The sequence below is a fragment of the Schistocerca serialis genome, chromosome 12 (genome assembly GCF_023864345.2).
Source record: "Schistocerca serialis cubense isolate TAMUIC-IGC-003099 chromosome 12, iqSchSeri2.2, whole genome shotgun sequence".
In the NCBI taxonomy this organism is placed as follows: domain Eukaryota; kingdom Metazoa; phylum Arthropoda; class Insecta; order Orthoptera; family Acrididae; genus Schistocerca; species Schistocerca serialis.
In genome coordinates this window covers 82227537-82240060 of record NC_064649.1, presented here as the reverse complement: position 1 = coordinate 82240060, position 12524 = coordinate 82227537, and the positions used below count along the sequence as shown (strand labels likewise).

The 12524-nt window shown below is 42.6% G+C and overlaps 1 protein-coding gene across 1 annotated transcript in view; it reads right to left on the bottom strand.

Annotated features, from left to right (window-relative positions):
* The window catches only part of LOC126427952 (protogenin A-like), a 438352-nt gene that overhangs the window by 98122 nt on the left and 327706 nt on the right, over positions 1 to 12524 (bottom strand). The window contains exons 6-7 of the mRNA XM_050089841.1: positions 5470 to 5806; positions 2144 to 2303 (exon numbers count right to left, since the gene is read on the bottom strand). Of these exons, the coding sequence (XP_049945798.1) occupies positions 2144 to 2303; positions 5470 to 5806 (497 nt within the window). The remainder of the gene's footprint in view (positions 1 to 2143; positions 2304 to 5469; positions 5807 to 12524) is intronic.

Below are 12524 nucleotides of genomic sequence, written 5' to 3'. Positions count from 1 at the left end.
TCTCCCCCCCCTCTCACTCCAGCCCACCCCCTCTTTTTCCACCCCCTCTGCCCTGCCTGTTTCCCTCTTCATTACCACCTTCGTCTCCTTTGCTCCCCTCCCCTCCCACCTCGTCAACCTCCTCCCCCCGTCCCCCCCCCCCTCTCATATGCTCTGCCCTCTGAGCTCCTTCTGTCTTATGCAGCTATCTGTCAAAAGACTCACCTCCTGCACCCTGTCACCTGCATCTGCCTAGGCAAACTGCTCTAACAACCCATACACAATAATCAGTCTCACTGCTATGGCACAAGTGTACTTTGGGGTGTCTGTACTTGTGTCTGTGAATGAGTGTACTTTTACTAGGAAAAAAAAAGTTTAAAAGCTAGTGTGAGTGCTGTTCTGTGCTACATGTTCCTGTGCACCACACATCGGTCGGCTACAGGTGAGTGGTTGCTGCTCTTTCACTTTACACGATAAACACCACTGATCCTCTAAGTTTACTGACTTAAAATGACATTCGTAGTTTTCATCTTTATGTATTTTACTGCCGATAATGAGTTTGCTTGAAAATTATCATTTCTACTAATGTCACAAATAGAGGGCAAAGATGACATGGGAGGTGATGCAAAAAAATTTAAATCTCTCTGTATGTGGCTAGAGGTTAGATTGGTAAGATGTGTGATATTTTTCTATAAATTTAATTAGATAGCTGTGCGGAAGCAAATAAAAGAGAGTTAATAAAATATTAAACGACTCCCTACATTATTGTTCAGCAATATTTAATGTTTCACTCCAGATTGAGATGTAACAGGCAAATCTCTACAAGTGAAGCAGCTGATCTAGTATCTATAACGTACCCAATATAGGTCACTTGATGTAGTATGCGATACATGCGATCTCATATACATGACTTGTGTTTATGTAAATATGCGATACTCCATTTGATAAAGCGGGTAGTACATTATTTTGTACTGTTTGAGATTTTTACTTTCAGTCAGTTTTGTAGTAAGTGAATGTATTTTTACTGAGTGACAATAATGTCTGTCATTAATCACAGGAAAGATTCATCATCACATATGACTTATTGAAATTCTTATTCCAGATGTATTTTCTGAATGTTAGTATCCAGCATATAGCTTACAGCCTGCTGACAGCAACAGTGGATTTATTTCACATAGAAGTATTTTATTCACGGAAATATTTGAAATTTGTGACTCACTCAAACCATGTGTGCTTCAAAATTCGAATCCACTAATAACTGTTTGTTTTAGTATTGACATATGTCCAGTACTGATGTTTGGAAAACCTTCATTCTGCTCCTTCAAACAAATGATTTACTTTCCCTGAAAATTAAATATTTTAAAAGTTACTCCTATTCAAAATTATCATATTCTAGAATGTTTGCACTTTTGCAATTATTTCCAAGTTTCAGTGTTATTGCCCTGTAACTGTGAACTCTCTGATACTTCTACTAAAATAACATGTTACTTAATGAATTACCTGAACTAGAAAATTTTACTTTCTGAAAAAATCTTGGTGAGCTCTGTAGCTCTTAATGCAGGCTCAAAACTTCCACTACACGAAACACAATCATTATTTTTTACATATTTAAGTAAACTGAACAAATTGTTCAGTTAATCAATAAAGCAAGGCAGCCGGGAGACAAATCCATGAGGATGCAGGAAATCAATAACTTCTCCTGCCCATCCCATCCCCTCGCCCTACAGCATAATGCACACACATTCTTCAGTATTTTGCCATGTAACAACTAAGTATAGTAGGGGAGGGAAAGCCCTTGTGGGAACTGGGAATGAGTGTCAAACCAAGCATACTACAGTCATAGTTAACAATTTATCTTCATTTGATACAATAATAATACACTTCAAAGTGATGACTGGTATTGGTCTATACCAACCGTCAACAGAACCAAAAGACTGAGGCAGCCAGAGACAATCAACGTGACAAGTGGCACTTTGTCATGATCGGAGTAGCCAACTTCACTCAAACGGCCAACTCGAAGCAAGTATCCAATTGTACCCAAAAAGCCCAACTGCACCAAAGAAACCAATATGCCATTTCATTAATGGTGTAGCTTGATGTCAGTGAACATTCTGAAGAGTTCTGTGACCATGCAGACAGCAGCAGTATTTGAAGTGGAACCTACCATTGATGTGGAGCCTCACTCCGTCTTTGAACCACACTATCTCTGGCTTGGGCTCCCCGACCGCCTCACAGTTGAAGCGAACAGTCTTGGCGGCAGGAAAGCTCTGAGAGGGTGGCTTCACTCGCACTTCCGGCGCCTGCCAAACCGACAGTGTCACCTTCTGGAAAGAGAAACAACATGTCACCATTCTATCTAGACTGATTTGCCTGAAGTGTCATGTTCACTCTTAACAACTTACACAAGCTACTCAAATATTGTCCATTTGTCAGATGTGACATAGTGGTTATTATATTCTGTCAGCAACAAATTGTAAGCATTCGTCACACTTTAAATGTACTTCACTCAATACAATGTTGTATTTCTAGTAACAGTGTTCTCATCAGCAGGTGCTGATACCCAGGTAACATGTCTAGAACACAAAAAATTCTAACAACGCATTTGCAGAATTTATAAAATAAAAGAAAACACGTCGGACAATAGTAATCATCTTACACAGAAATCGTCTACTTCTATGCTCATCAGTCATATACAAGGAACATGAATATGCTTTCAAGTTAAGGAATCCCAGGAAGTAGCTGGTTGCTGGTATGTACAAAACATGCCACCCCTAAACGAAAATACTGCATACAAAAAAGAGGGGAAGAAAGCTGGACTTGTTGGTGAAATTAGAAACAGGTGTTCACAAGAAGTAATACAACAGTGTTCCTTAATGACCAAATGACAGTTAATGAGATTTTTTAACAGCTATTTGGATTTATTTTAATGCAGATGCACAATATTGAGTATTTAGTACATCGTCGATGTAATGGTGATTGTAATGATCAGTATGCAAGTAGTATCTTCAGAAATGAGGGAATAGTACGTGGCTGATGGATTCGTACTGCGCATCAGCCAGTAGCTCCACTTGCACAATGGTAGCATGGGCATAGCAACTCGTAAGACGACGGCACATATTCTGACATGTCCTATTTCGTTTCATGTATGCCAGAAATGCGTTTTTAGAGTTTTTTAGTGTTTTACTCACACGAACTGAGTGTCGGCAACCTGCTGTCGAGATCTTTATCTCTCAAAACATGTTACTGTGTTGCATGAAGTACAGTTAAAGTGTGCTGAATGCTACCAATTATTACCAAATTTTCACAACACTGAACACCTCTGCTAAAACATTTCAAATGCTTATATCCCACACACATGTGAACAATGCTTATCAAATTTGAATCAACAGCTGTTATAAGGTGTTGGGCTCCTTAATGAAGTGGTACGCCCAATAAATGACATTTAACTTAATACTATTCTCATAGACCACCAACTCCAGTACAAAAACCACCCTAGGATCGAGCCTGTCACAAATAGGGCTTATTAAATAATATGACATGGTAAAACATGAGTGCAGTTTTCACACGCAGGTGGCTATAGCCAGCCTAATACCCCAAATGTGAACTCTGTCTAACGTTCATAGACTAATAAGGTCTTGCTGATAACAGATCATAGGATCATAGTACACAATTAGACTGTCATTGGCACAGCTGATGTTAAATTCTGTGGCAGTGACATTTTTCTGTACTGACCGAGTTGTACCACAGATTGGGACATTACAGGCAATCTGCACACCACTAAATATTAACAGCATAAATGAACGCTCCATACATAAGGCTGGATCACAATGTGATCGGGAAGAACAGACTGCTGACTAATAAAGTTGCACTGTGTTCAGTGACAAATCATGGTACTGTATTACCTCTCATGACCGCAGTCAGCAAATATGGTGGTGCCAAGTAAGACGTCACATTCTTCCAGTGCTTTGGAGAGGCACAATAGCATTACCCCTGGTGTCACAGTGTGGAAAGTCATCGAGTACCACATCAGGTCACGGACAGCAGTGATTGGGGGAACTCTGACGCCACAACAGTACGCCACAGACATCTTGTGGCCTCACCTCTTACCTATTGAGCAACAGTATCATGCTGCCACTATTCACGATTTTTAGGATCAGTTACAATAGTTGTGGGCCAGCTTGTCTTGACAGAGGAAACAACAGCTCTATGACATCCTTCCCAACTGAATCACTGCACGGATTCAGGTCAGATAGGTTTGCAATGTGATACCCGTAAGTTGGCTCATACTGCCAAATTCTTAATAAACTTGACTCAATTTTGTAATCAATGAAGCAGCATCACATACCTTATGAACCAGTGATGTTCCATTTTGCTTCCCTGTCACATTCTTAGTGCTTCACTTTTTGCCAGGTAGTGTACGAGGGTGGTTTCATTAGTCTGGTAATTTTTTTTGTGTCTGCTCGATTATTCCAAGGACCGTATCAAGAATTTCAACACTGTACAGCATCTAGTTCATTGCTGAAAGCCATCTGAATTTTTTGTAAAAATGTAATTACTTACTATTTGCTGATCTGTGTTTCCTCACATCTGGTCTGGAGGTCGCACCACCACTTTGTCATTGCCATACAATCACATCTTTGTGTTCTCGCCTTCCACACACTGTTCACCTCAAAAAAGAGTGAGAAACATGTTGAACCGTGTGTGGAAGGCGAGAGCACAAAGATGTGATTGTATGGCAATGATAAAAGTGGTGGTGCGACCTCCAGACCAGATGTGAGGAAACACAGATCAGCAAATCGTAAGTAATTACTTTTTTTACAAAAATTCACAAAGTGGAACTGTTTGATAATCTATAACTAACAAAATTGTATTGTTACAGATCCCACTGACGATGCCACAGAACAGGAGAAGGCGAAATGCGTATGGGATAAATAAAGTAACTAGCAGCAGGAAAAGGCAGTTTTATTTACAAAACAAGTTGAAATGGCTCTGAGCACTATGGGACTTAACTTCTAAGGTCATCAGTCGCCTAGAACTTAGAAATACTTAAACCTAACTAACCTAAGGACATCACACACATCCACGCCCGAGGCAGGATTCGAACCTGCGACCGTAGGGGTCGCGCGATTCCAGACTCAAGCGCCTAGAACCGCTCGGCCACTCCGGCCGGCACAAAACAAGTATTTATATGCTTGCTGCCGAGGATGGCCACAGAAACAAACTTGAATTCCTCCTGTTGACAAAATTAAAATTTTGGCTTGCTGAGGAGAAACTGTCATCAAATCAGGAAGCTAAATTTTCCATCAATATTTTGCAGTGTTTGATGGGGAAAAAGTAGAGTATCGCTGGACGAAGTGTACGTCCCTCAAAGGAGAGTAGGTCGAGAAATATGGTGATCTGTTTACGAAACAAACATTTTTTCTTGCTTTTTTCGCAGACTTACCATAAGACCCTTTCGATTTTTAAACAACCGAGTGCTGTGGGCAATACCTGCTCCTGTTCGCCGTCCTCGGTGGCGCAGGTGTACTCCCCGGCGCTGGCGGCCGTCACGTTGGAGAGCTCGAGCGCGACCAGCCCCGCCCCCACCGCCCCCGCGGCGCCGTCGGGGTGCAGCCAGCGCAGCGCCGGCGGCGGCACGCCGGAGGCGGCGCACACCAGCGTCGCGGCGCCGCCCTCAGTCGCGTTCACCACGGCGGCCAGCGGCGGCAGCAGCCGTGCGGGGGCGGCGGCGGCGGCGGGGGCGGCGCCCGCCGGCCGCCGCTGCACCGACAGCCGGGCCTCGGGGCTGGGCCGCTTCTTGCCCGTCGCGGGGTTCGTCGCGACGCATCTGTCCGGACACACGCAAGCACCGCTGCTCAAGTCCTCACAGACAACAAAACATAGGGTTGGGTTGTTTTGGGGAAGAGACCAAACAGCGAGGTCATCGGTCTCATCGGATTAGGGAAGGAAGTCGGCCGTGCCCTTTTAAAGGAACCATCCCGGCATTTGCCTGGAGCGATTTAGGGAAATCACGGAAAACCTAAATCAGGATGGCCGGACGCGGGACTGAACCGTCGTCCTCCCGAAAGCGGGTCCAGTGAGAAATATAGGGTGGCTGAGATATGAGTACGAGGCGTGTTTTTTAAGTAAGTACCATTTTGAAATTAAAAAAAAGACGTACTAAGATATCTCAATATTCTTACATGAAAGCCTGTACCTTAATCTACTTTTCTACATAATTTACGTCAATATTGAGGCACTTGTCACAACGTTGTACCAGTTTTTGAATACCCTCCTCATAGAAGTCTGCCGCCTGACTTGTTGACCACTGCATCACCACTGTTATGACTTCGTCATCGTCTCGAAGACGCTGACCGCCCAGGTGTTTCTTCAAGTGCAGGAACTGGGCGCAAGATTGGGGCTGTACGGAGGATGATCAAGAGTTTCCTATCGAAAAGATGTGGTGAGATCTTTGGTCTGATTCGCCACATGCGGCCGGGCATTGTCTTGAAGCAAAACGATGCCCTTGCTCAACTTCCGTGGCCTGTTGCTTTGATTCTGGTGTGACGTAGGCCACCCATGTTTCATCGCCCGTAACAATTTGGCTTTAGAAATCATCACCGTCGTTGTGGTACCGCACACAAGGAAAGTCGATGCACTGTCTAAACGTTGGGTTTTGTGCACATCCGTCAACATTTTCGGTACCCGACGTGGGCACAATTCTCGGTAATTCGAGTGCTCGGTCACAATGCCATACAAAACACTACGAGAAACATTAGGAAAGTCATCCCGCAAGGAGGAAATCGTAAAGCGTCTGTTTTCTCTCACCTTATTGTCCACTTCTTGCACCAAACTTTCATTAACGACCGAAAGACGCCAAGTCCGTAGTTCGTCATGCACATTTGTGCGGCCATCTTTAAATGCTCTCACCCACTTTCTTACCATTCCATTACCCAAAATGTTTTCTCCGTAAACTGCACAGATCTCACAACGAATATCGATCGCTTTTAGGCCTTTAGCACTAAGAACTCTTTTAACAGCCCGAACTTCACAGTCGGCGGGACTCACAATTATCGGAGGCATCTTAAACACTCAGTACACAACGTAAACAAGGAAGAATCAGACTGTAACGGCATCAGTGCGTAGATTAAGGTACAGGATTTCATGTAAAAATAAAATTATTGAGATATCTTAGCACGTCTTTTTTAAATCTCAAAACTGTACTTCTTAAAAAAACACGCCTCGTAGCTCGCCTGCCCTTTGAATGTGAATGCAATATCCCGACTTCTGAAATACAGCTACAACAATGCACAGCCTTATGAAATGCCCCATTGTTAGCATTCTTCTGTCAAATGCTGCCAGAGCGAAGTAGACGTTTCTCTTTGCTGCCTACAAAATGACTTTTTCGATAGAAAAAGGAATTGAAATTGTGGAAGCATACGTGAAAACAGGCTTGATTAAGTGCACTCGCGAAAGTTTCGAGTCAAGTATCCGGATAGAGGACTACCAACAAAGAGAAACCTGCATAGATATTCAGTCGGATCTTAAGATTTCAACGTGGCTCAGAGATTGGCAACTTGCTCAGAATGTTGAGAAGTGTAAAATTTTACACTTTACAAAACGAAAAAAATGTAGTATCCTATGACTATAAATATCAATGAGTCCCCGTTGGTATCTGCCAACTCATGGGTTTAACACTTTGTAGGGGTACAAAATGGAATGCTAACATATGCTCATCGTGGGTAAAGCAGGTGATAAACTTCGGTTTATTGGTAGAATGCTGAGAAAATGCAATCAGTTTACAAAATAGATTGCTTGCAAATCACTCACACGACCGGTTCTAGAATGTTGCTCAAGTGTGTGGGACCCGTACCAGATGGGACTAGCTGGGGATATTGAAAGTATACAGAGATGACAGGAGGAATGCTAACGGGTTTCTTTAATCCTTTGGAGAGTGTCACAGAGATACTCAAGGAACTCAACGAGAAGACTCCTGAAGAACTATCTCGAAAAATTCGATTAATAAAATTTCAGGAACCGGCTTCAGACCTCTAGCTCGAATAGACTTTTGTGCATACAATAAACATGCAAAAAAAAAAAAAAAAAGAAATCTGTGATTCACTTCTGTTACTCCTAATACACTCCAGCAGCATAATCTTCTTGGTTTACATGTTCCTTTTCTTGTTTCTCCTTGTTATTTCGGCGCCTTTAACTGCATCAAGAACTCACTTTTCAGCTTCGGCCACTATCACGGAACTAACTGCCAACACCAATTGTCTCATATTAATCACAGAATATATTCCTAGCCCGTGTGGAGTTGCTGGTCTCCCATCGGGCGCCTCACCGGTTGGAGGATAGGGGAATAGGTACCGGGGAAATAAAAGACCCAGGCTGGACCAAAACTAGCTGTTGCTGTATTGTAGCGTGACATTGGCTTATCAAAGGCTAAAGGAAGAAAACCCGGAGAATAAATTATCTGGTCCCCAGGTTGGTGGTTGTGCAATGGGCCAACTGTTCACGTGAAAAAATTTAAATCCTAAAAAAGCTAATAATATGCCTCGGAAAGACTGGAATCTTGGACGACGAACTGGCGAAGAAAATATGGAAAATTGACATTTGGATGCTGGAATGTGCAAGGTATCTGCACAAAATTAAGTAATTACCAGCAGAGCTTGACAGGTTCAAGATGGATATTGTCGTACTCCCTGAAACAACCAGCAAAGGCAAAGGAGAGGAAGAACTTTGTGATTACGTACATATTTGGAGTGAGGTGCCCAAAGCGGTAAGAGCCAATGCAGGACTCTCCATTATGACAAGGAAAGCATGGATAAAGAGAAACACAAATTGGAAATTTATTAATGAACCTATTGTTGTTGTTGTGGTCTTCAGTCCTGAGACTGGTTTGATGCAGCTCTCCATGCTACTCTATCCTGTGCAAGCTTTTTCATCTCCCAGTACCTACTGCAACCTACATCCTTCTGAATCTGCTTAGTGTATTCATCTCTTGGTCTCCCTCTACGATTTTTACCCTCCACGCTCCCCTCCAATACTAAATTGGTGATCCCTTGATGCCTCAGAACATGTCCTACCAACCGATCCCTTCTTCTGGTCAAGTTGTGCCACAAACTTCTCTTCTCCCCAGTCCTATTCAATACTTCTTCATTAGTTATGTGATCTACCCATCTAATCTTCAGCATTCTTCTGTAGCACCACATTTCGAAAGCTTCTATTCTCTTCTTGTCCAAACTATTTATCGTCCATGTTTCACTTCCATACATGGCTACACTCCATACGAATACTTTCAGAAATGACTTCCTGACACTTAAATCAATACTGGATGTTAACAAATTTCTCTTCTTCAGAAACGCTTTCCTTGCCATTGCCAGCCTACATTTTATATCCTCTCTACTTCGACCATCATCAGTTATTTTGCTCCCCAAATAGCAAAACTCCTTTACTACTTTAAGTGCCTCATTTCCTAATCTAATTCCCTCAGCATCACCCGACTTAATTGGACTATATTCCATTATCCTCGTTTTGCTTTTGTTGATGTTCATCTTATATCCTCCTTTCAAGACACTGTCCATTCCATTCAACTGCTCTTCCAAGTCCTTTGCTGTCTCTGACAGAATTACAATGTCATCGGCGAACCTCAAAGTTTTTATTTCTACTCCATGAATTTTAATACCTACTCCGAATTTTTCTTTTGTTTCCTTTACTGCTTGCTCAATATACAGATTGAACAACATCGGGGAGAGGCTACAACCCTGTCTTACTCCCTTCCCAACCACTGCTTCCCTTTCATGCCCCTCGACTCTTATAACTGCCATCTGGTTTCTGTACAAATTGTAAATAGCCTTTCGCTCCCTGTATTTTACCCCTGCCACCTTTAGAATTTGAAAGAGAGTATTCCAGTCAACATTGTCAAAAGCTTTCTCTAAGTCTACAAATGCTAGAAACGTCGGTTTGCCCTTCCTTAATCTTTCTTCTAAGATAAGTCGTAAGGTCAGTATTGCCTCACGTGTTCCAGTGTTTCTACGGAATCCAAACTGATCTTCCCCGAGGTTGGCTTCTACTAGTTTTTCCATTCGTCTGTAAAGAATTCGTGTTAGTATTTTGCAGCTGTGACTTATTAAGCTGATAGTTCGGTAATTTTCACATCTGTCAACACCTGCTTTCTTTGGGATTGGAATTATTATATTCTTCTTGAAGTCTGAGGGTATTTCGCCTGTTTCATACATCTTGCTCACCAGATGGTAGAGTTTTGTCAGGACTGGCTCTCCCACGGCCGTCAGTAGTTCCAATGGAATATTGTCTACTCCGGGGGCCTTGTTTCGACTCAGGTCTTTCAGTGCTCTGTCAAACTCTTCACGCAGTATCATATCTCCCATTTCATCTTCATCTACATCCTCTTCCATTTCCATAATATTGTCCTCAAGCACATCGTCCTTGTATAGACCCTCTATATACTCCTTCCACCTTTCTGCATTCCCTTCTTTGCTTAGTACTGGATTTCCATCTGAGCTCTTGATATTCATACAAGTCGTTCTCTTATCTCCAAAGGTCTCTTTAATTTTCCTGTAGGCGGTATCTATCTTACCCCTAGTGAGATAGGCCTCTACATCCTTACATTTGTCCTCTAGCCATCCCTGCTTAGCCATTTTGCACTTCTTGTCGATCTCATTTTTGAGACGTTTGTATTCCTTTTTGCCTGTTTCACTTAGTGCATTTTTATATTTTCTCCTTTCATCAATTAAATACAATATTTCTTCTGTTACCCAAGGATTTCTACTAGCCCTCGTCTTTTTACCTACTTGATCCACTGCTGCCTTCACTACTTCATCCCTCAAAGCTACCCATTCTTCTTCTACTGTATTTATTTCCCCCATTCCTGTCAATTGCTCCCTTATGCTCTCCCTGAATCTCTGTACAACCTCTGGTTCTTTTAGTTTATCCAGGTCCCATCTCCTTAAATTCCCACCTTTTTGCAGTTTCTTCAGTTTTAATCTACAGGTCATAACCAATAGATTGTGGTCAGAGTCCACATCTGCCCCTGGAAATGTCTTACAATTTAAAACCTGGTTCCTAAATCTCTGCCTTACCATTATATAATCTATCTGATACCTTTTAGTATCTCCAGGGTTCTTCCATGTATACAACCTTCTTTCATGATTCTTAAACCAAGTGTTAGTTATGATTATGTTGTGCTCTGTGCAAAATTCGACCAGGCGGCTTCCTCTTTCATTTCTGTCCTCCAATCCATATTCACCTACTATGTTTCCTTCTCTCCCTTTTCCTACACTCGAATTCCAGTCACCCATGACTATTAAATTTTCGTCTCCCTTCACACTCTGAATAATTTCTTTTATTTCATCATACATTTCTTCAATTTCTTCGTCATCTGCAGAGCTAGTTGGCATATAAACTTGTACTACTGTAGTAGGTGTGGGCTTCGTATCTATCTTGGCCACAATAATGCGTTCACTATGCTGTTGGTAGTAGCTAACCCGCATTCCTATTTTTTTATTCATTATTAAACCTACTCCTGCATTACCCCTATTTGATTTTGTATTTATAACCCTGTAATCACCTGACCAAAAGTCTTGTTCCTCCTGCCACCGAACTTCACTAATTCCCACTATATCTAACTTCAACCTATCCATTTCCCTTTTTAAATTTTCTAACCTACCTGCCCGATTAAGGGATCTGACATTCCACGCTCCGATCTGTAGAACGCCAGTTTTCTTTCTCCTGATAACGACGTCCTCTTGAGTAGTCCCCGCCCGGAGATCCGAATGGGGGACTATTTTACCTCCGGAATATTTTACCCAAGAGGACGCCATCATCATGTAATCATACAGTAAAGCTGCATGCCCTCGGGAAAAATTACGGCTGTAGTTTCCCCTTGCTTTCAGCCGTTCGCAGTACCAGCACAGCAAGGCCGTTTTGGTTAATGTTACAAGGCCAGATCAGTCTATCATCCAGACTGTTGCCCTTGCAACTACTGAAAAGGCTGCTAACCCTCTTCAGGAACCACACATTTGTCTGGCCTCTCAACAGATACCCCTCCGTTGTGGTTGCACCTACGGTACGGCTATCTGTATCGCTGAGGCACGCAAGCCTCCCCACCAACGGCAAGGTCCATGGTCCATGGTTCATGGGGGGGATGAACCTATTATTGTGGTAGAAATGACTATTTGCCAGGGAAGTTGTAATTATTGGTGTATGTGCACCCACGAGAGATGCAAGAGATCAAGAGAGGGATACTTTCTGGACAATCCTTGGAGAGACTCAGAAAAAAAAAAATGCCAAGGAGGAAGGAACCTGATTATCATGGATGACATGAACGGAAGAGTAGGAATTAAAAAAAATGGTTCAAATGGCTCTGAGCACTATGGGACTTAACATCTACGGTCATCAGTCCCCTAGAACTTAGAACTACTTAAACCTAACTAACCTAAGGACATCACACAACACCCAGCCATCACGAGGCAGAGAAAATCCCTGACCCCGCCGGGAATCGACCCGGGCGCGGGAAGCGAGAACGCTACCGCACGACCACGAGC